A 27737-nucleotide genomic window follows, 5' to 3' on the forward strand; every position below is an offset into this window, starting at 1 on the left:
TGCGAGGTCGGCAGGATTTGAATTCGACTATGGGGTTCCACATCCAGAGATTCTTTCCAACTCTATCACTATATTTAATTCATGGATAGATCTAATTACCGATTTAGTCAGGTAAATAGGTAATATTAGTTACTGACTTACGATTAATATCTTGGACTATCTTGCAAAATTTGTTACAAAATTTAATAATTACTGTAACATTTAGTCAATTATCAAAACAGAGTTTTTACTTGAAAATGACGCTCTTTTTTCCCTTCTTGTTGCAAAGATAGTTGATAGATTAAATATAAAACTAGCATGGCTCACACACTGTGTGTAGAGAAAAATTAAAAATAGTGAAAAAACTTCTCCTATAATTACCACATTTTCTACTTTTTAAATTTTTGTTTTTGTAATTTACCATATTATCTTTATTGATTAATTATATTTCATAATTTTTGAATATATAAAAGTTAAATTGGTAAAAAATTTCAGTTTTGAAGAGCAAACTCTCTTCTCTTCTCTTACTAATAGTATAGATTAAGTATAAATGGTTATTACAAAGATAAAATTAAGTTCCTCCACAATTTTATTGCTGCTGCAAGCCTACACGTGTCAATTCGTGGGCTCACTCAACCGCATATGAGGTTGAAGCTGGCACGCCCCTTTATATTTCCTAGTTAGAGTAACATAGTAAACTTGCTGGCATGGGCTGAATGGTGGTACAATACCACCTTTCATTCTGCAATTAGAATGACACCTTTTGAAGCTTTGTATGGTTATTCTCCACCGAAGGTTCAAGCTTACTTGCCTAATTCGACAGCCGTGAACCAAGTGGATTTGGCATTGAGAAGTAGAGATGAGTTATTGACTACCCTGAAGAATAATCTACATCAAGCTCAAAACAGAATGAAGGAATATGCAGACAAGCATAGGACAGAGAGGGAATTTCAGATAGGCATTAACATGTGTAATTGTAACGTATATCGGTATATGTGCCATCACTCTCCTTATATTATTGCACTACATGTATGATTGTAGAACGTACAAATGCCATTTCTCTCTGTAGCTCTCTACTTTCTTCTGTGCCTCCTCCTCCATTTAGTCTCGAATTTCTATTGAAGCCGGCCGATAAGATAAAATTTTAACCACCAAACCATTACAACTACAAGAAACAATTCTCTCCCTCAGCACGTATTGAGCCATTTTCTTCACTTCTCACGTCCAATTCTTAGTCATTTAGCTAGTCAATTAACTGTCATCTACTGGCCTATACATTTGCCCTTGTTGATGCATTCCCTGTTCACTATGCTTTCAGCAGCTTTTCTAGAAGGCAGGGTAAGAATCACAGCTTCATCATTATTGTTACTTGAAATTAGTATGATAAAGCATTAGTAAGTTGCTAATAATTTGACCATCAGGAGATAATTCTTGTTGAGGGGTTCAAAGACTTGATGGAGTTCCAGCGGGAATATATTCTTCAGAAGGAAAATTTGCAAGCCATAAGAAGCATATGCGCAACAAGCAAATAACAGTAGATACATTTTACTGTGAGATTCAATAATAGGCCAGTACCCATTTGTTTTGATTTATCTACAATAATCAGGAGTATAAGGGATCCAAATTTCAAATTTGCAATTGGGGACTACAATGAAAACAGAAACAAGCTTTCTTCCTTGGAATCTCACTTCGGCTTATCACTTTAGTTTCTTTTTGATAGACCGCCAAATCTGACAAATTTGGATTCTCAAGCTCTTAGACTCCAGCCACCCATCCAGCGCTTGTTATGCATAGCTGAAGTTCTCTTCAAGGACTTCACACTCACTGGACTGTTCTTGCTCTGTTTCAGCACAAAAAAAAAACACATTAATAAAAACACGAAAAAGGTCACAGCATAGAAAGGAGAATGGAAAGAAACATGAAGCTCTGATTATTACCAGTCTGCAAGTTCCAGCATCAAGGTCACAGACGGGGTAGTCACTAGGGCAGCAGCTGTAGTGGTCATCGCAGCAGGTTGCAGACTCCATAGGGCAGCATCCCCACCCAAAGCAGAAGTTTCCATAAGCATAGGCGCAGCAGCATGTGGTTCCAGCAGGGCATGAGTAGTAATCGTCGCAAACAGTTGATGGATTCACCGGGGGAGGAGGAGATGGAGGGGATGGGCCAGGTCTAGGAGGGTTCAGACCCTTCTTTGTTGGGTATGACGGCTCAATGGCAATGCCACATTTGCCAGTCTTGGCTGCTACATTGCGCTCCAACCTGATGTAACCAGCTTCTCCCCAGTTAGGACCCCATGAGTTCTTCACGATCCAATAGTCCTTGCCATTGTCGGTACCATACCCAACAGTAAGCACACCATGGTCTAGATCGGTTCCACAGCGTCCAGTGAATACACCCTAGATAGAGAACAGACGCAAAATAGAAATTGGAACTTGTCAGATATCTTGTATGTTATGTTGTAGGTAAACAAGTACTCGATCATAACATTCAATGGTAACAGGAAAAACTGTTTCAAGAAGACAACATGTGAAATAGAGGAATTACCGATTGGTAGAGCTGGAATTCCCGGCCCCCAGCTTCAATGGCAACACTCACAGGTTGATGTGCCAAAGCCTTCTTCAAAGAGATCTCATCATTTTGTGGAACATCTTCATATCCATCAATGGAAACAACACGAGCATTTTTCTGCATAGACCGAAGAAAATGTTAAGAACATGATGAAGTTATGAACCATTTCTCTGAAAGCCAACGAAGTGGAGTTGAATACTTACCCTGTTGGGATCACATGAACCCTCGGTACCCCGGTAAGGGTAATCAGCCTCAGAATCAATGCCACCATTGTTCATGATGAATTGGAAGGCATAGTCCATAAGACCTCCATTGCATCCCTGGTTGTAGGATTTATCACAATCCACAAGTTCTTGCTCAGACAATGAGATTAGCTCACCGGTCACAATCTGGTTTACACCTTCCACTGCCCCAACCGTTGAGAAAGCCCAGCAACTCCCTTCAATTCAGAACACAACCATGTTAGTTACAAGCATAATTCAGCAGCAGCTGTACAAATCCAAGGACTGTTCACAAATTCTGTATATCATACAGGAAATGCTAACAGATGGATAAATTTATCAAATTTCTTACAAGAATCGCTGAAGGTAAATAGTATAAAAGCCAAGGACATGTTACATAATCAACAATCACTTGAATATTGACCCGTAAAAGTAAAAAAAAATTTGCTATTTTTTACATAATTCAAACAAAAACACCAGGAAAAAATTTCATAAAAAGATCTAATCACAGTATATAATCAAAAATCACATATTTACTAGTAAAAGTAAAAAGATTTCATATATATATATATATATTTTTTTGGCAAGCAATTATATTTCAAATTTTGCAGGAAAACAACATTCGTCCAAACACAAACAAAACATGCAGCGAAACTGTGAAACATAAACATGATCGTATAAACTCACTCACCGCATTGGCCTTGATCCTTAACCTCGGAAACAGCGCCCTTGGCCCTCCAATCCACGGAGTCGGGCAACTTGTCCCCGACCCGATACGCATACCGACCCGTCTTCCCACCTGAAAGCCTGGCAGCCCGGTCCTTCTTCATCCCCAAGAACCTCGACCGGTACTCCAGGTTAGTCATATCCGCGAACCGGTTCAACCCCACCTTATAACTCCGGTTCACCTTGTTATGCTCGTCGATGAACCTCAGATTATCCTTAAAAATCTGGAACCTTCTCTCCTTCTCGCCCAGCGCATTGTACGCCTTGCGGTGTTTGACCAGCCACGACTCGTACATGGCCTTCACCTCGACCTCGGTCCTTTCTGGTACGACACCCATGCCGTGTTTCTTGTCGTAGTCGATGATCGACATGTCGGCGGCAGAAGCTAGGCCGAGGAAGAGGAAGAAGAAAACGGCGACGGCCATGGCGGACCCAGAAGATCGGGATGAAAGCGAAAAGAGACCCATGTTTGAAAAAGGTTGGAAATTTGATCGTGGGAATTGGTAGGGTTGAGTTGGGTTGGTGTGGTATATATATGGGTTTTGAGGAAGATGTGATCGGATGAGACAACGAATTGGGATTGGCTTAGAATAACGACGTTGCGTTGAAATAGGAAACGGAGTCTGTATCTGTCCCTCTCTAAATTTTGACCACCAAAACAAATTTTAATTTGGACCCTGGAAGATGGATTAGTCCATAATATATGTAATTTAATGAAAAAATTTGATATGTTTCTGTTTTGCACATTAAGTTTTCCATATATATCTGATAAAAATCACTCATACATTATCTTTTTCTTTCTTAGATAAGAAAATACGAAAAGCCAAATTCATTGAACCTTATGTTTTCTAGTTTTTTCTTTTAACAAAATCGATACAACTAACAAAACTGAATCAAAACATAAAACTACGAAAACAAACATAACCAACTTTAGCAGGCAAGGATTACATGCATATTTGCTCAAAATCTTGTTTTTGTTTAAGGGAGGATCAATATTTGGGAGAAAAATTGTAGTGTCTTTCATTGATAATATGAGTCTCTTTACATAGAGGATTACAAACATAAAATTAGAATTGTACATAGAAACATAATCGTACAATGAATGGATATCTACGAAGATATCTCTGAGAATATCTCTAAGATTAACCTTATTACAACTTCGACAAAAAACCTATAGTTTTGGCTAGACACATATTCTGGATATAGTTGAACACTCCCCCTTGTGTCGCCCAAACGCGGTGCTCCTCTCGTTGCCTCATTAAAAACCTTGCCGAGTAACAAAAACCTAGTGAGACAAAAATAACCTCGGTTGAAGGGGAAAAAGAGCACAACACATCTTTCACGTTTTGAGACCAAACATGTTGACATCTCCCCCTAATGTCTGTGTCTCCCCCTGATGACTACGATCATGGGAGTTCGGATAACTTCCGTAAGCCAATGCTTGTGATATGTTTATCGAACGTGGATTTAGGCAGACATTTAGTAAACAAATTTTCCACATTGTCCTCATATCGAACCTGGTTCACTTTGATCTTGATGAGCTTATGTTGTTACCAATTGTAGAAGAACTTGGGCGATATATGCTTGGTATTGTCGCCTTTGATATAACCTTGTTTCATTTGTTAATGCAAGCAGCATTATCCTCATAAATGCTCGTAGACTCATCTGTGGTAGACTTCAAACCACAATTGCTTCGAACATGCGTAATTATGGATCTAAGCCATATACATTCACGAACCGCTTCGTGAAGAGTAATAATCTCTACATGGTTTGAAGAAGTAGCGACTAGGGTATGTTTTGTAGACCTCTAAGGTATTGCGGTCTTACCCATGGTGAACACATAACCAGTTTGGGAACGACTTTTGTGTGGGTCAGAGAGGTACGCAGCATCAGCAAAACCTTCCAAAACACTAATGTTGTTTTGGGATGGGGAGAGGGAACGCAGACCACTATTGGTGGCGTCCCTGCCATGTGATGGGTCCGAATCCATCGTCTCTTTGTAGGGATAGAACAAGCTCATATCAATTGTACCACTTAGGTATCAAAAGATATCTTTAACACCAATTCAATGGCATCATGTTGGCGTAGAGCTATATCGCTAAGAAGTTCACGGAAAATGAGATATTCGTTCTTGTGCATTGAACTAAGTACAATAATTCGCTTATTGCTCTTGAGTATGACACTTCTACCTCTAGCACATCTTCGTTGTTGTCTTTTAGATGGAATGGATCCTTCTTTGGATCAAGATTACGGACGACCATTAGGGTGCTTGAAGGCTTAACTTTGTCAGTATTGAAACGCCTACGCATCTTTTGGGTATAAGCTGACTGATGAATAAGAATCCCATCCTCACGGTGCTCAAGTTACAAACCGATGCAAAACCGTGTTCTCCCAAGGTCCTTCATCTCAAACTCGAATTTCAAGTGTTCAGCGGTTTCCCTTAACTCTTTAAGGGTGCCAATTAAGTTTATGTCATCAACATAAACCACTACTATTGTAAATCCGAAACTTATCTTCTTTATGAAAACACATGGGCATAGTTCATTGTTAACATATCCCTTCCCAGTTAAGTATTTACTTAGACGGTCATACCACATCCATCTGGATTGCTTCAATCCATATAGTGAGCATTTCAACCTTATTGCAAATGCACTCTGTAGTTTAGAGCTACTTGACTTGGGTAACTGAAGTCCATCCGAGACCTTAATGTATATCTCTGTATCTAGATCTCCATACAGATACGCAATAACCACATCCATAAGCTGCATATTCAATTTTTCGAAAACTACCAAACTGACAAGGTAGCGAAACGTAATGACGTCCATTACAGGAGAATAGGTCTCCTCATAGTCGATTCCAGGTCTCCTCCCATAAGGCGAGCTTTGTACCTTACAATCTCGTTTATCTTATTACACTTTCTAACGAATACCCATTTGTGACCAACTGGTTTGGTGTTGGGCGGTATTGGCACAACTGGGCCAAATACCTTTCTTTTCGCTAGAGAATCAAGTTCTGCCTGAATCACTTCTTTCAATTTTGGCCAATCAGCTCTACGTTGGCATTAATCAACGGATCGTGATTCGATGTCATCGGTCTCAATAATGTCATGCGCTACAGAATATGCGAATACATCATCAATGATGATGGAGCTTCTTTCCCACGTCCCATGTACACTAGTGTAATTCATATAGATCTCTACATTCTCATGGATAGGTTCTAACATTGAGGCATCCTCCAAAGATGTCTCTTGGACATAACCATAATCCAGAACATTCTTATGGGATGAATTCTGAGTATCGATGATCAAAGGATTTGTTTGTGCCTCATTTGCCCTCTTTATAGGGCGAGTATCCTTCGAACCAATAGGTCTACCGCTCTTTCTCATAGGACCTGAGGCCATAGACGCCAATCACTGCCAATATGGGTAGCGACGCCATCTTCTGGTACCTCAGGAGCGGCGTTACGTCCAGTATTTGGGATATCAATCCTTGCAGGCACGTTTGCAGCAGGTATATGTGATCTCATCACTTTGGCAACATCAGAAAACGCATCAGGCAGAGTGTCTGCTACTTTCTGGAGCTCGATAATTCATCTCACTTCAAGTTTGGACTGTGCAATATGAGGATCGAGATGAGATATAGTGGGGACAGACCACGACAATTTCTGTTATTCCTGTTGAACATTTGTGTTCTTATCCCCCCTAACGATAGGAAGACTATCTCATCAAAGTGACAATCCTCAAATCTAGCAGTAAAGAGATCGCCTGTCAAGGGTTCAAAGTAGCGGACGATAGTTGGAGATTCATATCCAACATATATGCCCATTCGTCTATGTAGACCCATCTTAGTACGCTGTGGCGGCGTAATAGGCACATAAATGGCACACCAAAAAATGCTTAAATATGAGATGTCAGGCTCGTACCCAGTCACTAGTTGTAACGCACAATAAAGTTAGGTGGCAGTGGGTCGCAGACGAATTAGCATCGCTGCATGCAATATTGTATATCCCCAAGCGGAAACAGGGAGATTGGTGCGCATAACCAATGTCAGTGCTATCATTTGTAGTAGTTTGATAGCGGCTTCCACGAGACCATTTTGGGTATGAACATGGGCAACTGGATGCTTTACATCAATCCTCAGTGACATGCAATAGTCATCAAACGTTTTTGATGTAAACTCCCCAGCATTATTAAGTTGAATTGACTTAATTGGGTGGTCTGGGTAGTGAGCCCGTAGACGGATAATCTGTTCTAGGAGTTTAGCATAAGTAGCATTTTGAATAGACAACAGCGTGACATATGACCAGTGTGTCGATGTATCAAACAATACCATAAAGTATTTAAAAGGTCTGCAAGGTGGTTGAATTAATCCACAGATATCCCCTTGGATTCTCTACAAGAACAGAATGAGTATTTTTGGATCCTTTGGGTAGGATGGTCTCAATCCTAATTTTCCTAAGGAACAGGCTTTGCAAAATGAGATAGGGGCCTTAAAAGCAACCAATGAGGATTTTGGTTGGGTCTGAGCATTTGAAGCGCTATTCGAAGCAAAATTGGTGACTACATCACCCATCATGGTGTCATGAAAATGGAATCATCCATGGCATCATGACCATGGGAATTGGCATCCATGTTGCCATGGCCATGGGAGACACCTACCATGGCGTCAGGAGGAGGGACGGCAGCGGCCCTAGGCTTGCGGTGGATGGTGGTGGAGGTGCTCACACTCAGTCCAGGAATCATTCTTTGATTCTTCCTCTATTTCGCTCAAAAGAATGGATGTCCGTGTGAAGTCTTTAAGATGCTGATCATCATATCACGACCAGGATGTCCTAGTCGGTCATGCCAAAGCCAATATGTGTCTGAATACAAAAGATTTTCTTTTATCACATTATTGGATTCAATAGGTCGAATTGTAGTGACATAAAGTCCACTAGATTGACACATAAGTTTCTTTAAGATGCGCTTCCATCCTCAATCATTAGAGGTAATGCAAAGAAACTCTTTTCCGTTCTCTGTATGTGTTTCAGCATGGAATCCGTTGGCTCTGATATTTTTAAAGCTCAATAAGGTTCGATTTGCCTTAGGAGCGTAGAGAGCTTCTGCGACATTAATTAATCAAGATGCCTTTTGGCGAGCGGAATTGGGTCATTCCACGTCCTTGAACCAATCCTGATGGCCCAGCCATAGTAGTCACAGAGGAATATGTAGGCAATATCTCCAAGAATAATTGCCTATGGTGGAGAATGGTGCGCGTAGTCGCACTATCCACAAGACATTGCAGTTCTCCAGAATCCATTCCTAAAAGAAAACGCTCATAATTAAAAAGGAGTCATAATGAAAAGAACTCAACTTTTATTAATAAGCCAACGAAATTACATCATTGTCTCTTTAACCAAAGAAAATCTAATCTAATGAACTAGCTAATGCAAGACAATGGTAATTGTCTAACTTCTTTCGGTAACTCCAAAATAAATGTGACCAGGTGAGTAGAGAGATGTTGGTGGGGCAAAGCTCGCTTAAGTACCACTAATCTCAAAACCTTCCTAGACATCACACTTACTTTGGATGGGCCTAGTTTGAAGAAAGACTAAACCATTGGCATTTACTACAAAAATAATATGGCAATTGCCTACATCTCTTGGAAAAAATAAAAGACTTAAACAAAATCGCCAGTCTCTTAATCTTGGCCTTTGAAGTCTTCCACCCTCAGAGCGAGATCGCCATCTTGATCTTCTTGCTCCATGTAATTTGCTTCCCTTGCTTCACAGTACATCTTGTAAGCATTTGCAACATTCTAGGATGAATTACAAGCTTTGGCCCAATGTCCAAATGCTCCACACTGAAGACAAGCATCTTTATGGTCAGGTTTCCTCAATTGAGGCGCTTTAGGGGTGCGTTGGGGACGACTATTATCCTTGGTGGCGCCACCACCATAGCCGAAGGCTCTGCCTCCCTCTCTCTTCATATGTTGACACCACGGTTCCGTGCACGCCTATCTTTGTTGTTACCTTCCTCTTTAGGGTGATAATATGAAACAAGACATCTAGAATTATCCCTAGTCTTAGGGTTTCGCTCCTTGCGTCATCCCTTAAGGGTGCGACTATAGTTAGACTCCGGAATAAACTTAGTTCCCACAGGTCTAGAGTTATAATTCTGCATAAGGATGTTGTCGTGCTTTTCAGCTACATTCATGGCTCCAATCAGCTCATGAAACCTTGTGATACGTCCTACATTGACGTCAATCCGATAATTCTTTGCAATCATCAATGCAGAGATGGGGAAGATAGAGAGAGTCTTCTCGATCAACATCGTATCAGTGATGTTCTTTCCACAAAACTCCATTAAAGACTTGATACGAAAGGCTTCCGAGTTGTAGTCAAGTACAGACTTGAAATCAGAAAAGCGGAGGCTGTGCCATCTCACTTCTAAATCAGGAAGCAGGGAGTCACGAACGTTGCCAAATCGCTCTCCGAGTTCTACCCATAGCTTTTTAAGGTCCTCTTCACTAAGGTACTCGTTTTGGAGCGCGTCATTCATGTGATGTGTCATGAGAATAATGGCCTTGGCTTGGTTTGCCTCTAAATTAGCTCTATTCACTTCCAAAGCGATAGCTTGTTGAGGAGTAAGCACATTCTAACTTGGCTCAAGGATCGTACTCATAATCCCTTCAACCTTAAGATGCTAGCGCACATCATGAACCAATTTATGATATCCTGCACCTGTTGTCTCCAGTGGAGCAAAGTTTAACTTATTCAAGTTACTCATCCTGAAAAACAATAAGAAAAGAGGGTTAGTTTCGAAGCGAAAAAGGCTACCATGAAAACAAATAAAATTTCTGAGCGTAATCGCTCCCAAGAAATTCTATTCCAAGAGGGGTTGGATTAGTTCGAAACAATGATGTGTTTGTAGTTGATCGTATCTTCTCAACAAACTCTAAGTTTGGATGACTCAACAAGCTCCAAGCTTGCGGTGAGCACGAACTCCTCAGTTCGGTTTATGTCTCCCCTATGAAGAAGAAAAAAGAGGTAGAAGAAGGGAGGTTGCAAGTCCTCGAGAAAAAGAATAAAAACTTCAAAAACGGGAACGTTTAGTAAACAATACCCTAAAATAGGGTCGCCGGTTTTGACCGGAAAAGTTACCGGTGGTCGGCAGTGGCCACAGGTGGTTGGGCCTTGGCCGGAGTAGTGCAGGGCTACTGCATGGGCTGGTGAGGCTAACGCTGTACTTAGATGAGCATTTGCCTAATCATAATTAGCTATACGGGTCAGTCCCACATCGCCGCCAGAGGCACTAGCGCCATTAAGGGTGTAACCTCTGAGAATACTGTTACACGGACTATTACCTTAGGTCAGGTTCAGGCCGAGATCACCTCTGACACACCACATCAAGATCACCTCGCTGAGATATCAGAAGCTGTTAACTGATGCCCATCAATCCCACATCGGAAATTATAAAGAGATCATTATGCTCTTTACCTATAAAAGGTCAACTTCTCTCTCCTCATTGATTATGCATTAAATACTTGTCTAACGTTACTCTGTCAACATAAATACATTGACTAACTTAGGCATCGGAGTAGAGAAGACCGCCAACCACGGTTTCCCCTCTGACACCTTTGTATTTCATTTGACAGGTGACGCTAGCACTACGCATCCTTCAATAACGACCCAAATCTGAATCAGCGTTAATGGGATTTGGCTACTGCTAGATCTTGAACATTAACATTTGTTAATGCTCAAGTCCGGCGGTAGCTGATTCCTTGCTTAACGCGGGTCCGGTGGGCGGACCGCTACTCCTAGGATCAGGTGATTCCTGTTTACTGCAACACGATAGACAGGGCGTCAGAGGGAGACCGCGTTGGGCGGTTTTCACATCTCCGATGCCTAAGTCAGTCACTGTATACGCGCAGCATAACAATAAATGAGTAGTAATTGCCTAATTAATGAGGAGAGAGGAGAGAACCTTTTATAGTTGAGGAAGAGGTTGATCTTCTTCTTGTTTCTGATGTGGGACTGACGTGCTTCGATTCCCAGCTTCTGGAGCTTCTGATGCTATCTTGACGCGGCACATGGCGGCGCGTCAGCGGTAATCTGGGGGCGGTACAGGGCTTAAGCGGTAGCCTGCCTGGCCGTGCCTTCGCAGGTCATCCCTTTGGTGGGAGTCGGTACCTCTGGCGGTACAATACGCGCCGCGTCAGCGGTGATCTGGGGGCGGTACAGGGCTTAAGCGGTAGCCTGCCTGGCCGTGCCTTCGCAGGTCATCCCTTTGGTGGGAGTCGGTACCTCTGGCGGTACAATGAGCGTGGCTCATTATAGCTAATTATGCTCGTTCTGGCACATGTAGGTACAACATTAACATTAACATTAACATTAACATTCTCCTTGAAGCACATCTTTAGACCCTAAATTCCTAGCACTAGCTAGGAGAACATTTTCATCATTCATGATCTCTAATTGGAAAACTTGCTATAATTTTAAGAATCTCTAATGAATACCTTACATTAAAGATTCATTGAGCACTTTCAGTTTCAACCGTTAATATGAGTTGGATATCAATGTACTTAACCAACGGTTTAACTTGAAAGCACTTAATGAGTCTTTATTATAAATTATTTATTAAAGAGATCCCCAAATTTTTATGATTACACATAATCATGAAATTATACTTCTTACTCGAAGTTATGCATATAAAGTTGGCATTTGATAACTCAGGACTAGTTGTAGAAAATTAGATTTTAATTGCAATAGTCACAGTTTACATGAGTATCAACTCTAGAAAAACTCGATAGGTTTCTAAAATTTGGCCGATTGAGTAAGTAACTATTGTGTATGTACGACATTTTATGGAAATATCTCCCTTTCAATTTCGAGTCTCCATACTTTGGAAAATGCTGATCTAGAAACGAAATCATCAGGTATTATGAACGAGAAAGTGAGATAGAGATCTCAAATATTGTTAGCAAGTAATCAAATAGAGATCAATAGTTTGAACATCAGAGCCACACATTTGGCAATTTGGGTTTAGAGTAGGCATTACTTTTTATTTTTTTTGAGAGAATGTGGGTGTCATTCCATTGATAAATATAGAAAATATTACATATAATAGCTCACCCAAAGGAGGGCTACTACAAGATTGAGTCATCCTTAGAAAATCCTAGGAATAAACCCAAAATATAACACTTAAACATGACTATCTAAAATGCAACATTTTCCAACATCACCGTAAGTCACCAGTAACATGACACTACTGAGGAAAGGACCGGAACGAAACCTAGAGCTAACCCTAATATTATCCACTGAACCTGAGAAGCACTCTACGAAAGGGGACAACCCTAGAGAACAATGCTAACAAACTAAATCAAAGCTTAGCTTAAAAAAATATGTATGTAGCATAGGCCAAACAATGGACCCAGCACCTAGTCGGCCCAGACAGATGGGAAGCCCAAGAAGCTCAACACTTCACCCTCATCCACGACCAAATCGAGATCCACCAGATCGCCGCCATCAGTCACCGCCGTTTGCACCAACCGGACATTTTCCATCACTCCACTACCTGCACTTCATGAAGTATGCCGCACAGTCAAAGACTAACCTACCACCACACGAAGCCATATTGCGAAGATACGACCAAAGCTAGACCAAAACCATACGATCGTGAAAGATTGACCAAAGCAATCCCGGCCAATCTCCCACCTCCACCGTGCAACCCCTAGCTTGCCCAGCTGCTCCTGCTCCACCATCTCACGAACCACAGCCAATAGGACGGAGACATTCCAGATCAGAAGTGAACTAGCCATCGTACCAAGGTGCCAAGGCGCTTATTCTCCTCAATCGCTCACCTCCTAAACCTGGTAGGGATGGAGGATCAACGCTGAGGCGTTGAAAGGCCTGTCCAACGATGACATCATGGTGATGCGCTACCGAATGGAACAGAAGATGAAGGAAGCGGTTGTTCCTTAGGGAGAAAACCTACAAATATGTGTATCTTTATAGTGCTTAATTATGAGAGGCTTTGCCAACGAGTAGGCATAGTTGTACGTAGTTGATCCCCTCTATGCAGTATTCCTTGACTTGAGTTGAGCCCTTCTATAGACAATCAATTACTTTCAAAATCAATCTATCAATCTGATCACAAATTTCATCGATCACTTGCATGAATGTGATGTCACCCCGAATTTTGAATAAAGAAATTCGAATCCGAAACGCGATAACTTAACAGGCACAAGAAAACACTTTGAAATTTTTTCATTTTAGCTAAGCAACAAAACAAACCAAGCTCACCAATGTCAATACCGACTCGTTCTTTAGAGTCACATATTACATTACAGAGAGTTTACAAATTAAATTGAACAACAATTCAATAAGTAAATACACCCACCACTCTCACTACCCGTGGAAGATTAAACCTAAGAGTACGCTTCTACGTCCACGCTACAGAACGTATACCTCAGCTTCGACGACGGTTACTCGATATTCTAACCTACACAATAACTCCTACACCATGGAATAGTGCACATGGTTGAAACAATAAACTCGGTAAGCTTTTGCAAGCTGTGAGTAAACCATAATAACCACAAAATACCTTTCCGACTCAAGGACAACAAATCAACACAAAGATTAAATTCCAACATCAAAATCCTTTTCTTTTTAAGGAAAACACCAGTCACCACCGTAACAACCAAATCATTTGAATTCTCAACAACTAAACCAAAACCATAGTAATCCCTGCATATAGTTTAGTTCAAGAGATTACATTAAAATCAAACAAAAGAAATGGAAAAGGAAATCATAGTAATCCCTGCATATAGTTTAGTTCAGGAGATTACATTAAAATAAAACAAAAGAAATGGAAAAGGAAAATAAATAAGCAAATCAAACAACTCATGCTAAAGCCAAGAAATCACATTTTCAACTCAAGTGAAAACTCCCACAATTTAGTAAAAACCCTAGTCCCTCATGGACAATAAAAGAAAGAAACCACTTGAAACTCTCTTTTGAAAACGTGTATGCATGAGTCACAAGTAACCACGTGTTACCCCCATGATGTACAATGACAGACAAACTAGAGCTCTAACTGAATCGTAACCTGTCACCCGGCCAAAGGTTATGGTATCCGATATACCTACCTCTGTCACTACTGTGACACCAGATCCGTATACCGAAAATAATTGAAAAGTCACACAAGACTCAAAATGTTACACCCAAAACTCACGTACTCTTTCAACACAATATAATCAACAATTACATGATATACTGCCTTTCCAAAAAGAGTAAATGCTCAAAACAATAACCTGAATAAAATCACAATTTATTATGCTCATCATAATGACACGCCATCAAGATATATATTTCATGTAAATATATATACGTAGTCATCCACCCAGGAATGTTACTAATACCAACTATAATCCACAATCACAAAACCCGAGAAAAATTATTTTTATAATTAAAATCTCATTTAACTTACCTATGAACCGTAGCCGATCAAGTTCATATAATTTAAAAATATATATTTATTTCAAGAAACAATTTCACAATTTAACCAAACAATAATGTAACTCGGTTCATAAATGAACCACGTGAGATTTACTCACCTCTAAATCCTGCTGCGTCTTCTCTTACAGCCGAGACAAGTACAGAACACACTCCGTCAATCACCTAAGTGAAATAAGGTCTCAACTTAGGACATGATTAAAACGAAAACGGTTATGGTTCGAACCAAGCATTCAAATCCAAAACCGAAGATTTCGTCAATCGAGACAAAACTTCCTCTGAGACCTCCCAAGGTCTTCAGAACACTTCTATGATCAATTTCTCAAAATTATACGACGATCCAACGGTTGGATCCTTACAGATCAGAGACTGAGAAAACCAAAATTACTTAAATCTAGCATGTTTCGAATAATCACAACATGACCCCATGACATATCAACGACCTCGTATCGATGAGTAGGTGACAACCATGAAAATAGAACCCAAAAACCTGGCTGGACACGCCGCCACGCGCCTTCGGCAACCCCTAAATTGGGTCATGATACCTATGCCAAAATCTTCATCTCAACGTGTAGAACAACTTTCACAACTAGCACAGAGTCTGAATCAAAGCCATTTGGCTGGAATTTACCTCAAAAGCTCAAGAAATCAGAAAAATCCCAGTTTTCTGATATGCTTCGATTCTTCCTCCACCCTGTGAATCTATTCAAACCACTAGGAGAGGATGATCAGCGTCTTCTGGGCTTCAAGAAATGGCCGGTGGCGCGGCCTGAGGTGGCCAGAGGATGGAGAAATCGCCTTTGACCGGAAAATGCAGTTGGGATCAGGTTCTCTTTACTGCGCCACCTAGAGGTCGAGATAGGTTGTGATCCTACCCCAGATCGACAAAGGAGAAAGAGATGAGTCGATTGGGACTGGTGGCGTGTCCAACGATGGCCGGATGGTGAAGATATCATTGGAAGAAGGTGAGAGGCGATTTCCGGTAAAAGGAGGGGAGAGACCAATTTTGGAAACTTGGGCTTTTTTGCAATTTTTCTGAAATTTTGGCCTTTATACAAAAATAAGAACTTTTTCCGATGGTCATAACTTCTTCATACGAACTCCGATTTTCGCGTTCCGCATGTCCACGAACTCTTATAGACGTGCTCAACGATTTTTGTGAATGAAATTTTCACAGAATCCTAACGTATAAAAAGTCAACCCTTGAACCGAAGCATTCCAAGCGAATAATTGTCCAAAACAATTCAATTTCTCGAAAAAACAAAAGGACAAGGCACCGAAACCATAATTTGTACAACTTGGACCTTGATTAATTTCATGAAAAATATAAAAAATTAATACGAAAATCTAGGTCATTACATGGGAATATTCACATAAGTACATAAAATTAGAATACACTCACTTAGATGTTCACTAATCCGAGTGTAAGATCAAATATGGACATAACACATATCATCATAAAGTAATTGATGATTAGCTTAATATCAATCCTAGTTTAACATGGATACAAACAGTAAATCAATACTTGTAACTTAATGAAGCAGTGTATCTATTCATTAAGGTAAGTAATCCTATTCTTAGTCTGCAAGAAAGACTACAATGAAGTGTTACATTAAGAATCTAACTAGGAAACCTAAACCGATATGGATAGCTTTAATGGGAAGCTTCTTGAGGTTTAAGTCACCTATATATACAGATGAATTGGTCCCTGATTACTACCGACGTTTTGCATATTGTTCTGTCCATTGAGAAGCAAGTTGGTAAGTAACAGAAGGCTATATTCAGTGTTCGTGGTTGCAGCATAAGATGGAATCCATGCCAGTGATTGCTGAAGGTAAGCCTTAATCCCTTTTATGATTGTGTGCATATGTTGTGAGCATGTATATGGTTATTTTACACCGAGAACATGATGAGATTGGTTTTGCTTTATTAAGGGCTAACAAAAGCTCTGTAGGACAAAAAGTTAATCAAAGAAAAAAATAGCAAAACACACATTTTTGTATATTGAATCGTTGGATGTTTCCCTCTATAAGAAAACACACTATACTATGTTAAGCATATGCATGCCCCTTCTGAGGAAGAACTACCGAAATAGAATATATATATATATATATATATATATATATAATATAATTCATATATTTTCTCTTCATCATGATAATTTGCCTTATTTCATACTTGTGGTAGAAGCAATGCTAGATCAAAGGTTAGCCAGACGATTGTTGCTTAAACGTAACCAAATGAGAATTTAGTTAGTAAGCTTTCATAATGACGATCTTTTCATAGAGAATTTGGTAAAAACTTATGCTCATTTGGAGAAACAAACAAACTGCATCACGTACATGCAAGTAGAGAGAGTGCCCAACTTAATGTCATGATCGCGTACGTTTGTCTTTGCTATTTTCGTGTTAGATTTGGTTAATTTCTTGATCTTTTCTAGGTCACACAGATTTTAGTGTTTTCACACAAGCATCAATGACAAAACTGCAATATTACTTTTATTAGGGTTAGGGTTGGCAATAGCTCTTGTAGCACTTTTGGGTGGTGAATCCGATCGGAGATAGCTCAGACAGGCACGATCATTTGCTCCAATGGCTAACTAAGGTTTTGGATCTTCTTAACACGTATTTTGCACCTTCTTAACACGTATTTTGCACAAGCATATGTTAAGCATATTTTAAATATTTCCTTTTTCATGACCTCTCAAATAGGAAATCATTGTATTACCACCCCACCAAACACACACACTCATTCCAAATATTTCCTTGAGTAGATGTGCACTGAGTGATAGGTAGATTTGACACTTCCATTAGAAGGGTTTCTTTACTGCTAATAGTGCGTACTATGTTGCAAGGGACTTGTCACTTGGTTTAGTGTTAGCTCCTCCACCACTAGTTGATCCATTTAAAGTAGTATGGAAGGCTATTTAGGTTGCTAAAATACCTAAAAAGGTTGCGTTGAATGCACAGAGGGTTGTGTCATGCCCCGAATTTCAATCACAATAATAATACAATTTTAAACAACACAATAACTACAGGCGTGATGGTTCGGACATCAAACAAAACAGCTAAGAAAATTTTCCTTTAAATAAAGACAACCAACAATGTCCCGAACCCATAAAGTGAATACAGACTCGTTATTTAGAGTCACATATTACATACACAAAGTTTACATATTAAATTGCGTTAACAAAATAATAAGTAAACGCTCCTCAGAGCTTACTACACAGCGGAAGTCTTAACAACATTCAAGCCACAAAAATAGCTTCCTACCCGATTAGCTGTTACAAGGTCTTAGCTTCAGTCACGATTTCCCTAACTTGCAGGATTAACCCTTATATTATCGAATAGTGTACCAGGTTGCCACACAACAAATCGGGTAAGCTTATGAAAGCTTGTATGAGTAAACTCAAAACTACAAAGCAGAAACATATTCTTAAGTCACCTTAACCAAAACAACAATAAGCACAACTCACAACTACAACCATCAGTTTCATAACCTTCCATATCATGCTTACGTAAGTCAACTCATGACTAAAACCACATGCTCAGATTCTCAACCTAGCTTCCGATTACACAAATTCCAGTCAAACAAAACCTCCTCAAGTAATGTTTGAAACTATTTTAACGCACTACGGCGAATCACAAAATCACACTTATTTCCTTCCCACAAAGGTGAAAAACAATGAAATCACCTTCCAATCCTCCCCATAGGAAACACTAATGGCCACTATGGCCCCTCAAATCATTCAAACCCTCAATAGTAAAAACCAAAAAGAAAGCAAGGCAATCACAAATCAAACAAAGGTAAATCAATTCATAGTAACCCTTGCATATAGTTTTAGTTCAGGAGGTTATGTTAAAACAAACAAGTCAACTCTTTTACAGAGCAATCATCACACTGATCATTACACAGATTTCACCTGTCACCACTCAGATATTCCCACATTCTTGACACAGAAATCATCACAAAGATCATCATACTGATTTCACCAATCATTACACAAATATTCCTATTCAACTCTTTTACAGAGCAATCATCACACTGATCATTAACAGATTTCTCTGGTCATCACTCAGATATTCCCACATTCTTCATACAGAAATCATCACAAAGATCATCACACTGATTTCACCAATCATTACACAGATATTCTTATACAAGCTTTACGCAACAATTATCACAAGGATTCATCACACTGATTTCACCGATCATTATACAGATATTCCTACACAAGCTACCATATCTTAAATCACATTTTAAGATAGTCATACTAGACCTATGGTATCTCAACAAATGAAATTCTATAATCACAACTCAATACACAATTTCACTATTCTCAACAATAATGAACTCAATTCCAATCATTGTTTTCAATCTCAACAAATGATATTCTATAATCACAACTCAACACACAATTTCACTATTCTCAACAATATATAATGAACTCAATTCATCATATGCTGCCCATAACACAACAATTGCACCAATACATATATATTTCACGTAAATACACACACACACACACGTAGTCATCCACTCAGGAATGTCACTAATACAAACTATAGTCATAGTTAAACAATAACTCCAAGACATTATGGTAACTTATTCATAACGAATATTGTGAGATTTACTCACCTTCGAACCCTGCTGCGCCTTCACACGCTAACCAAGACAAGCACAAATCGCCGCAATCCACTCAACAAAAGTCAGTCGAGTACCTAAACACATACGGTCTCGATTCAGTGCACGAATCACAAAGTGATTAAAGTTCGAATCCCTAATTTGAAATAAATCCGAAAGTAATAACAATCAAGGCAAAACCTTATCCAAGACCACCCAAAGTCTCCGGCATACTCTTACGATCGATATGTCGAAACTACAAGTCGATCGGATTGTCGCATCCTCACGGATAGAAAACTGAACAATTTGAAACCGCTAAAAACCCTAACATGCCCATACGATCTCCAAATGCTACATACCATATATCAAAACGTTCATATCGACGAGTAGATGATATATAAAACCAGAAACTGCCCTTAACTTGGTCGGAAATGTTGTTAAGCGCCGCCGGACAAACTCAAAACCACAACAATCCAACCATCCAAAATGGAGTTTATACTACGAGAATCAACTTTAATACCTGAGGTTTTGGCAGGTTTGGCCTAGATAGGCCGGAATCCACTATTCACCTCAAGTTGACTCTTCTCCAGTGCAAATCATTCAAAACCACCACCATCGATCGAAAGAGGAAGCTCCCACGAGAAGAACAAGACCAGTTTTATGCTCGGCCTTCGCCGGAGGAGGAAAATCCGATCGGGTCCGACTGCACCTAAGTTCGCCGCTTCAATCCGCCGCCGTGGACCAGAATCGGAGCAAGCCGCCACCACAGGGAGAACCGCGAGGCAAGTCTGAATGGTTCTGGACCGGTGCCGTCACCAAGCAACGCCGTAATCCACTGGAAAAGTCGGGTCAGGTTTTCGGGTTTGGGTAGGGTAGGCCTGATTGTAGAGAGAGTCTGAGTTTCTGGAAATTTCTAGAAACTGACAGAAATGGAAAGTGATTTCCATTTCCGGAAATCCTCTATTTATAGTAATTTTTTGAAAATAGTAGGTTTTTCCGCTTACCATAACGTTCACATATTAACTCTGACTTACACGTGTCGCATGTCTACGAACTCGTATCCACAAGCTCTATGACTTTCGTAAAGGAAGTTTTAGGAGAAACTCAACGAATAGAAAGTCAACTCCTTGACCCCTCAAAATAATACGTTTTGAGTAATTATTCATCCGAAAGACTTCCACTTCATCCCCGAACTATGAAATCTTCCAACAACTACTTATTAAATTCCGGAAAATTCTCGAAAAATAATAACGAATTTCCGGGGCATCACAGGCTGCAACTAATATCTTGCCTGCAATGGTGAGTTTAAGTACTAGAGGTTATGAAGGAGAGATGGGATGTTTGTTATGTGATTATGGATTGGAAGATAGCCTTCATGTTTTCATTAATTGACCTTGTTGCGTCGGAAATTCGTCTACGTTGTCAACTCGATTACATGCACAATAAGAAAGACAATTGAAATACTTTGTGATTGAGGACTGGTGTGATTCCGGTCAAAGGGACTTTGACGGTCAAGTCAGTAAGAATGTTTAGGGTTTGTGTAATCTGAATAGCTTGTGTAACTTCAAATTACCTTAGCTCGAGTGGCAGAATATGATGGGTATATACAATCACCGTGTGTGTGGAGTGTGGAGTTAGTAAACTTTAAAGTAATAAATAATATCAGTGGTCACACTCAAAATTAATTGGTTATTGGCAGAGTCTAAATAATTATAAAATTTGGGATTAAATACGTGTTACTCCCTATATTTTTCTTTATAAAACAGTTTAGTTATTCACCTTTTAAATTAAAAGGTCAAAATTACTATTATACCCTAAATTCCTTTCTTTTTCATTATTTTTTTTAGGATTAATTTCAGTTTACCTACCTGAACTTTTACCCATTCTTCATGTTAGTCCATGAACTTCCAATTTGATCAAGACTACCCCTGAACTCTCAATTTCTATCACCCATGTCCAACTCTCCTAACATCGTCCAAAAATTCCATTTATTGCTGACGTGGGGCGAGTCAGCAACCAAATTTTTAAGCTGTCATACCCACAAAGAGGGCTAAAATAGACAATTTGCATTTATTTTTTTTAAACAAATCAGCTGCGTTTTTGTAAAGCCTCGATCATTTTGGTGAACAACTTCAAACCTCTCACAGATAGGGAAATCGGGAAATCTTTTAACTCCAACAAACAACACAGCTCAATCAATTCATGAGCTTATGACTAGAAACAACAACTCATTCAACTCGGCCATGAGTCCAACTCAGACTCCTTGACTCACCTGCAATGCACAAGAACCTACACATTGACGCCCTTCTCTTTCCCATGCCTGTTCATCGAAATCTATCATAGATGAAGGAGCACCACCATGCCGCCAATTGGAAACTCCTTCTACTACTCCTCATCCTCGGCTCCGCAACCCCAAATTCCACCAATTCAAAGCTAAATCACACACACAGTAAGACCCAGATTCCACAAACCAAGCTAGCATTTCAAAGATCCAAAAAAATGAAATCACTAACCACAAAACCACACACGCACAATTCACTCACCCTCAGAATTCTCGAAGCTTCAGAGAGCAGCAGAGGATGAACTGCTCGCATGCATAGTACTAGCAGGCCACCAACGAAGCCAGACAATCTGCCACCGTCTACTGCAGCGACTCTGGCATTAACAAAGATCTCATCCTTAAAACTGCTCCCACTCCTCCTCCTCAGCCAGCCACCTGAAGCCTCGAACTCCCGGGTCATCGAGCTCCAAGTCATTGTCATCTGATCCGAACCGGTTGACCGTTCAAATAAGCCCATCCAGAGCTAAATTGACCCCGTGGACTTGCTCCATCATCTCCTCGATCTCTGTGCCTCCATCAACGTCGTCGTCGCCAGCACCGCCGCGGCTTTTGCTAGTCTTCTTGGCCTTCTTCGATCTCCGAACATCGGCATTTTGCGAATTGGGCCTCTTCAACGAATAGGGCTCTGAATCAAACTGCGACCACTGCGAGGACGAGTTTTGTGATGAAGAGAAATTGAAATTGAATTGGGGGTGTCTTGCGAGAGAGAATTCTAAACGGGTCGATGCTGAGATCGTCATCATTGCTGTCGTGAAATCATAAGAATGAGCAGAGCCCAGATGAGATAGATATGAGGTAGAATTTGATAACCAAATCAAATTTGAGGCTTTTGTCAAGAAATTAGAACAACCGAGCTAAGGAATTGGGTAGATTTCACTACCTAAATCAGAGTTTAAGGTTCTTCTGAGGAAACCCAGATGAAATTTTGTGCTTGGAGTTTTTGTGGTTTCTTCTTATTGAAATTGGCTTGTCTGAGTTTGGGATCGGAGGGGAGGTGGAGGGAGGGAGGGAGGGAGAGAGAGAGAGGGTGATGGAAACAAAGCTCTCTCTTTTTTTTTTTTTACAAGGATGTAAACAGAGTGGAAAATTTTGACGAGGGTATTATAGGAATTTAACCATATGTCTCTTGCCACGTCATCAATTGACAGATAATTTGGATGGAGTGTGAAGGATTGGGCACAGTTGATTAAAATTAAGAGTTCAGGGGTAGTCTTGATCAAATTGGAAGTTTAGGGACTAAAATGAAGAAGGGGTAAAAGTTCAGGTAGGTAAACTGAAATTAATCCTTTTTTTAAATTTTTCTCTCTTTTTTATTTTTTATTTTTTCTGCTTCTCTCTTGCAACTCTCTCTCTCTCTCTCTCCTCCTAAAAACAAAAACCCTAAAAGCCGATCAAAATCTTATCGCTCATTTCCTCCCTCCCAACAACCAAATCCTCATCCATGTCGCCGATGAAATCGACAACCAGGCCCTCTTCCCTATTGTTGATGATGAGCTCTAGAATGGAGTAACCATGCAATAAGCCCAGCGCCTGGGACAGAGTCGACTTGAGAAGCTACAACTCCTCCTCGATCATGCAGGTCTCGATGACGAAGATGAAAACCGGTGGTATGGGTGATTTCTCAAGCGATGAGTAGTACTCGACGGTGGTGTACTGCGGGAAGAGTTCGGCGGGGACGTTTTCGTCTGAGATGGAGGTGTAGTGGGAGGGACGTGATTGCAGGTGAAGCAAAAGGGGCATATCTAGATTTTGGTGGCGTAATCAACGGTGGAGAAGAGGTTGAGGATGGAGCGGTAGGTCCAGCACTGGAGAGGGGAGTAGGGAAGGATTGACATGTTTGAGATTCTAGGTCGACGAACTCACTCATGTTTGTTGAGAGAGTGAGAAAGAGGGCTCAAGGGAGGAGAAGAGGGAGTGGTGTTTTTTGATTCTCCAATTCGGGTTTGGATGAGAGAGAGAGAGAGAGAGAGAGAGAGAGAGAGAGAGAGAGAGAGGGAGAGAAGCAGGGAAATTTTTTTTTATAAAAATATTAAAATATTAAAAAAAAGAGAGGGGTATAATAGTAATTTTAGACATATTGGGAGAGAATTAAAGAGAATAAAGACTAAACTGTTTAATTTAAAAGATGAGGGACTAGACTATTTTATGAAGAAAAGTACTGGAGTAACAAGTATTTAATCCTAAAATTTAGAATGAAATCCTAACTAATTGACAAATCAAATTAAGATATCTTTTGCCAAGATTAAAGGGGTTTCGGTTCCTTGTAAATTCTAGCTGTCACGGCTTCGAGCCCTAACAATGGTGTTCGACACTAATCTTAGACAGAGTTGTCCCCATCGTATCTCGCTTTTTCTTTGCATCTATTCATGGTCGGTCTTGCTCAGCAAGCATCTAACCTTTTTCAACACCTTGCGTCTTGGATGTTAGATCTTGGTTCTCTGAAGGAACTCATCGCTGGAGCGAGTGTACGTTTGCTAGGTCAGGGTGGAAGATCTGACCACGTAGGGACAGACTCAAGGGTTAGAAGACCGGTTTTGGTTTGGCTGATCTTTGGCATATGAGGCAGTGGAATGGATCACGACCTCTAAGTATTGTAAGTGACGATGTGCCATTGGTACGAGTTTGGTGATGAGGGCGGAAGAGAAGGATCGTAGAGTACATTTGGCAGGCTCTGAATTGAGCTTGACTGCAGCGTAGTAGGAAAAGCACTCTTGGTTGAGACTCGATTCCTATGCCCAGACTTAGGCATTGGTTATGATCCGATGTGCAAATGTAATGCCCCGATTTGCACCTCTTCAAACCGAGTACATTACAGTGCCGCGTGCCCTTAGAACCTAAGCTAAGATACTTAAGTCTCAAGAACCCGCAAGGCAACACAAGGAAGTTAAAAATACTTTAGTAAATACATTAGGAAAAATTGAGCACAGAAGCAGTTGTTTAAGTGAGGTGAAAACTATAAAACCATCTGAAATCCTTTAAAGAAAACAAATACAAGTCATTTCAAAACAATTATCGAATGTTCGTCCGGTTCAAGGCCAAAGTCCGAAAAAAATATGAAAAAGGTATTTTACAAATAATCACAACCTCAGTAAACAAGTTACACGGGAGTAAAAGAAATAAGAGAACCTGTCACGCGGATCTAACTCCGTCGATGACCATTTAAAGTACAAGGTAACTAAGCCACAATTAGCATCATCCAACTGTCCCGTCTTCGTACACAGTACCTGCATCCACAAACTATTGTAGGGGTGAGCTTTCGTCCTCGCTGCTCAATAAGACTCTACCCCAGCTAGGTGTGAAAATAATTTAAAATATAGATGCCGGCAAAGTAAGTGAGAAACAATGCATATAGATAAAGATGTTCGAAACCACAAACCGTAGTTCGTTTATAAAAATATAGTAGGGCCCAAAAGAATGAAACAGACTTGATGACCGATCGCTATGCCAACTACAACCTTACCACGATTAATATCGTTTACACCGGCAATGTGTAGCGAGAGTGTCCACTTACGCCGTATCACCTAGAAGCAGTGCCACACCTCAACGGATGTCAGACACTCTTCAGTCCATACAGCCCCTCCGGAGGTTTAGGGGATCGAAGCCCAAGGAAGTCGCTATGCTCCTCTCACTCTCAGGTCATCAAACAATAGCTCATAGAAAATGAAATAAAGACCAAATTCTTTTTCATGCATCATTAATTTCCATAAAATCCATGCATAAAAATTTCTAATTGAGGTGAGTCCAGAATCCCCTACCTAGAATATCGTAGCTTTGATTCCATTCGCTCTTTTAGGCCAACACCACAATCTTTCACGTTCCGGGTAACTGGAGTCCCTAAGTCCGACAACAATTCATTGTTATTTGAATATTTGAAATTGACGACAGTAATATGATCATACCAAATTCACTTTACCAAGATATTCGAATAGTCATTTTTCCTAAACTTTCGAGGTTCCAATGTATCATAGACATGTCCAAATTTTCTATGGACACCCATAATCAAATTAAAATTCGATCAAATTCATGATTAGATACCAACCCAGAAAGGCATCCAAATCAAATATCTTTACAATTGGTTTGGTCCATATATATATCAATTAACCTCATACTTATCTCGGAAAACACTTGACAGTACGTCAAGTTCTTAGCTTTATAATCATTTCTATATATTCAGTGCACTTCCAACATTCACAGATGTCAAGAAACCCAATTCCTTTAATTGTATGTAAACGACATACTTATCAATAAATTAGAGAACTCACAAGCCCATCGCTAGCACAAAGCTTCATCAAGGGCAATTATATCTTGTACTTGTTCAATACAATTTATAATCTATAAGCCCAGATTTCTACTTCTAGCATCTAATCACAAACAACTTGCAATCAATAATTGACTCAAAACTGCAGCCACTTAATGTGCATGGTAACATGAGCTTTGACAATTTCTTTCTTTAATTTCCAACTATCAAACCACAACCGCAGTTTTGCAACTAATAATGCTAATCTCACTGTCCACAATTTATTCCCAGACAAACATTACTTTTCCTCCTCAATCACGTTGCTACTTTTCTTAAATTTAACTTAAATATAGGATTACATACAAACTCCCAACTTACCATGAATACTTTTTCCATTGCAATTGTTGGAGTTCTTAGCGCACCGAGGTTCTGCATCCTTTATACATTTCGCCATCACTCCTGTTCTAAATCCAGAAGACAAGTTTCAGAACCAAACTTAGTTAACACAACGCAATAGAACCAATTTGAGTAATTCCTTACCTTCACCGTGGAACTCAAAATGAACTTGGACAGCCCTCGTCCAATTATACAATTTGTCTTTAAAACCTCCAAGTTGAAATCATATGCTATTAAGAATTGATCGAGGAATACTCGAACCCAATTACCAACTCTGGCAAGCTTCTGAATCTCTCTCCCTTTGCATGTCTATGTCTTGTTCCAGTACGAACAAAACCAGACTTTTCACTATCAAACTTCACAGATTTTCGAACTCTTTGTTCTGCTACCCGACTGTGCTCCACCACACCAATTCTGAATTTCAATGAAACCCACATCTCGCTGCTCGTTCTAGGACCAGAATTATCATCAAAATTGAATCAAAGAACTCTGGAACACTCTGCCGGAACATTAGCCTCGACATCAGCCGACGACACCCAAAACACCAATCCAACAAACTCGATCAATTCCAAAATCCATTCATACCAACATGTAGAGCACGAAGAGAAGATCATGTTTCATACCTCATGCATCAACAATGGTGACCGGAGTCGCCGGAAAATCGCCGGAGTTGCAGCGGTTTCTCAACCTCGTTTTGTCGCCTTCCGTCGTAGAATGGACGATCCGTGATCAGGAGGACGCCGGCTTTGAGCAGACGAATAGAAAGGGGGTCGGTTTGCCGCTGTGTCGTGGCCGGAAGATGGAGAAGGAATCGGGTTGCCGGCGCAGGTTTCCGGGTCGAGGAAACGGGTCTCGACGTTGAGAGTTCAAGAGTGATCTGGGGCGTTCCATCCATCTTCGGTTCTTTAGAGACAAATATTCATTTAAAATGCACGATCCAGATCAAAGAGTGTTTAATTTGGACGGGTGAGATCGCGTCGCTGTATTTTTCTTTTCCATTAAATAATTTCTATAATCCTGAAACTTCGAAAAATCATAATAATTAGCTTGGGTGTCCGAAGAGTCCCCCGAAAATTCTCACAAACTCGTCGCGTCACATACTTTATTATCGAACCTTTAAATTCGAAGATTTCATCTTTGAAAAATTCAAAAA

At 40.1% G+C, this 27737-nt stretch overlaps 1 protein-coding gene and 1 long non-coding RNA gene across 3 annotated transcripts; both read right to left on the reverse strand.

Annotated features, from left to right (window-relative positions):
* Positions 1 to 1497: 1497 nt before the first annotated feature.
* Positions 1498 to 4061, reverse strand: LOC112172802 (cysteine proteinase RD21A). Its single transcript, XM_024310289.2, has 5 exons — positions 3460 to 4061; positions 2751 to 2986; positions 2524 to 2664; positions 1917 to 2375; positions 1498 to 1819 (listed from the first exon to the last, which is right to left on the reverse strand). Exons 1-5 carry the CDS (start codon positions 3959 to 3961, stop codon positions 1727 to 1729), a joined length of 1431 nt encoding a protein of 476 aa, XP_024166057.1. The 5' UTR covers positions 3962 to 4061; the 3' UTR covers positions 1498 to 1726.
* A 20861-nt stretch (positions 4062 to 24922) lies between these two features.
* LOC112174289 lies at positions 24923 to 27472 on the reverse strand. Of its 2 annotated transcripts, none has more exons than XR_002925960.2 (4): positions 26729 to 27472; positions 26567 to 26647; positions 25707 to 25785; positions 24923 to 25188 (listed from the first exon to the last, which is right to left on the reverse strand). It is a non-coding gene; the product is annotated as an uncharacterized LOC112174289 (long non-coding RNA). The 2 variants fall into 2 exon arrangements; XR_002925959.2 differs by having other exon boundaries at positions 26567 to 26652.
* Between the last annotated feature and the right edge of the window lie 265 nt (positions 27473 to 27737).

The sequence above is a fragment of the Rosa chinensis genome, chromosome 6 (genome assembly GCF_002994745.2).
Source record: "Rosa chinensis cultivar Old Blush chromosome 6, RchiOBHm-V2, whole genome shotgun sequence".
Lineage (NCBI taxonomy): Eukaryota > Viridiplantae > Streptophyta > Magnoliopsida > Rosales > Rosaceae > Rosa > Rosa chinensis.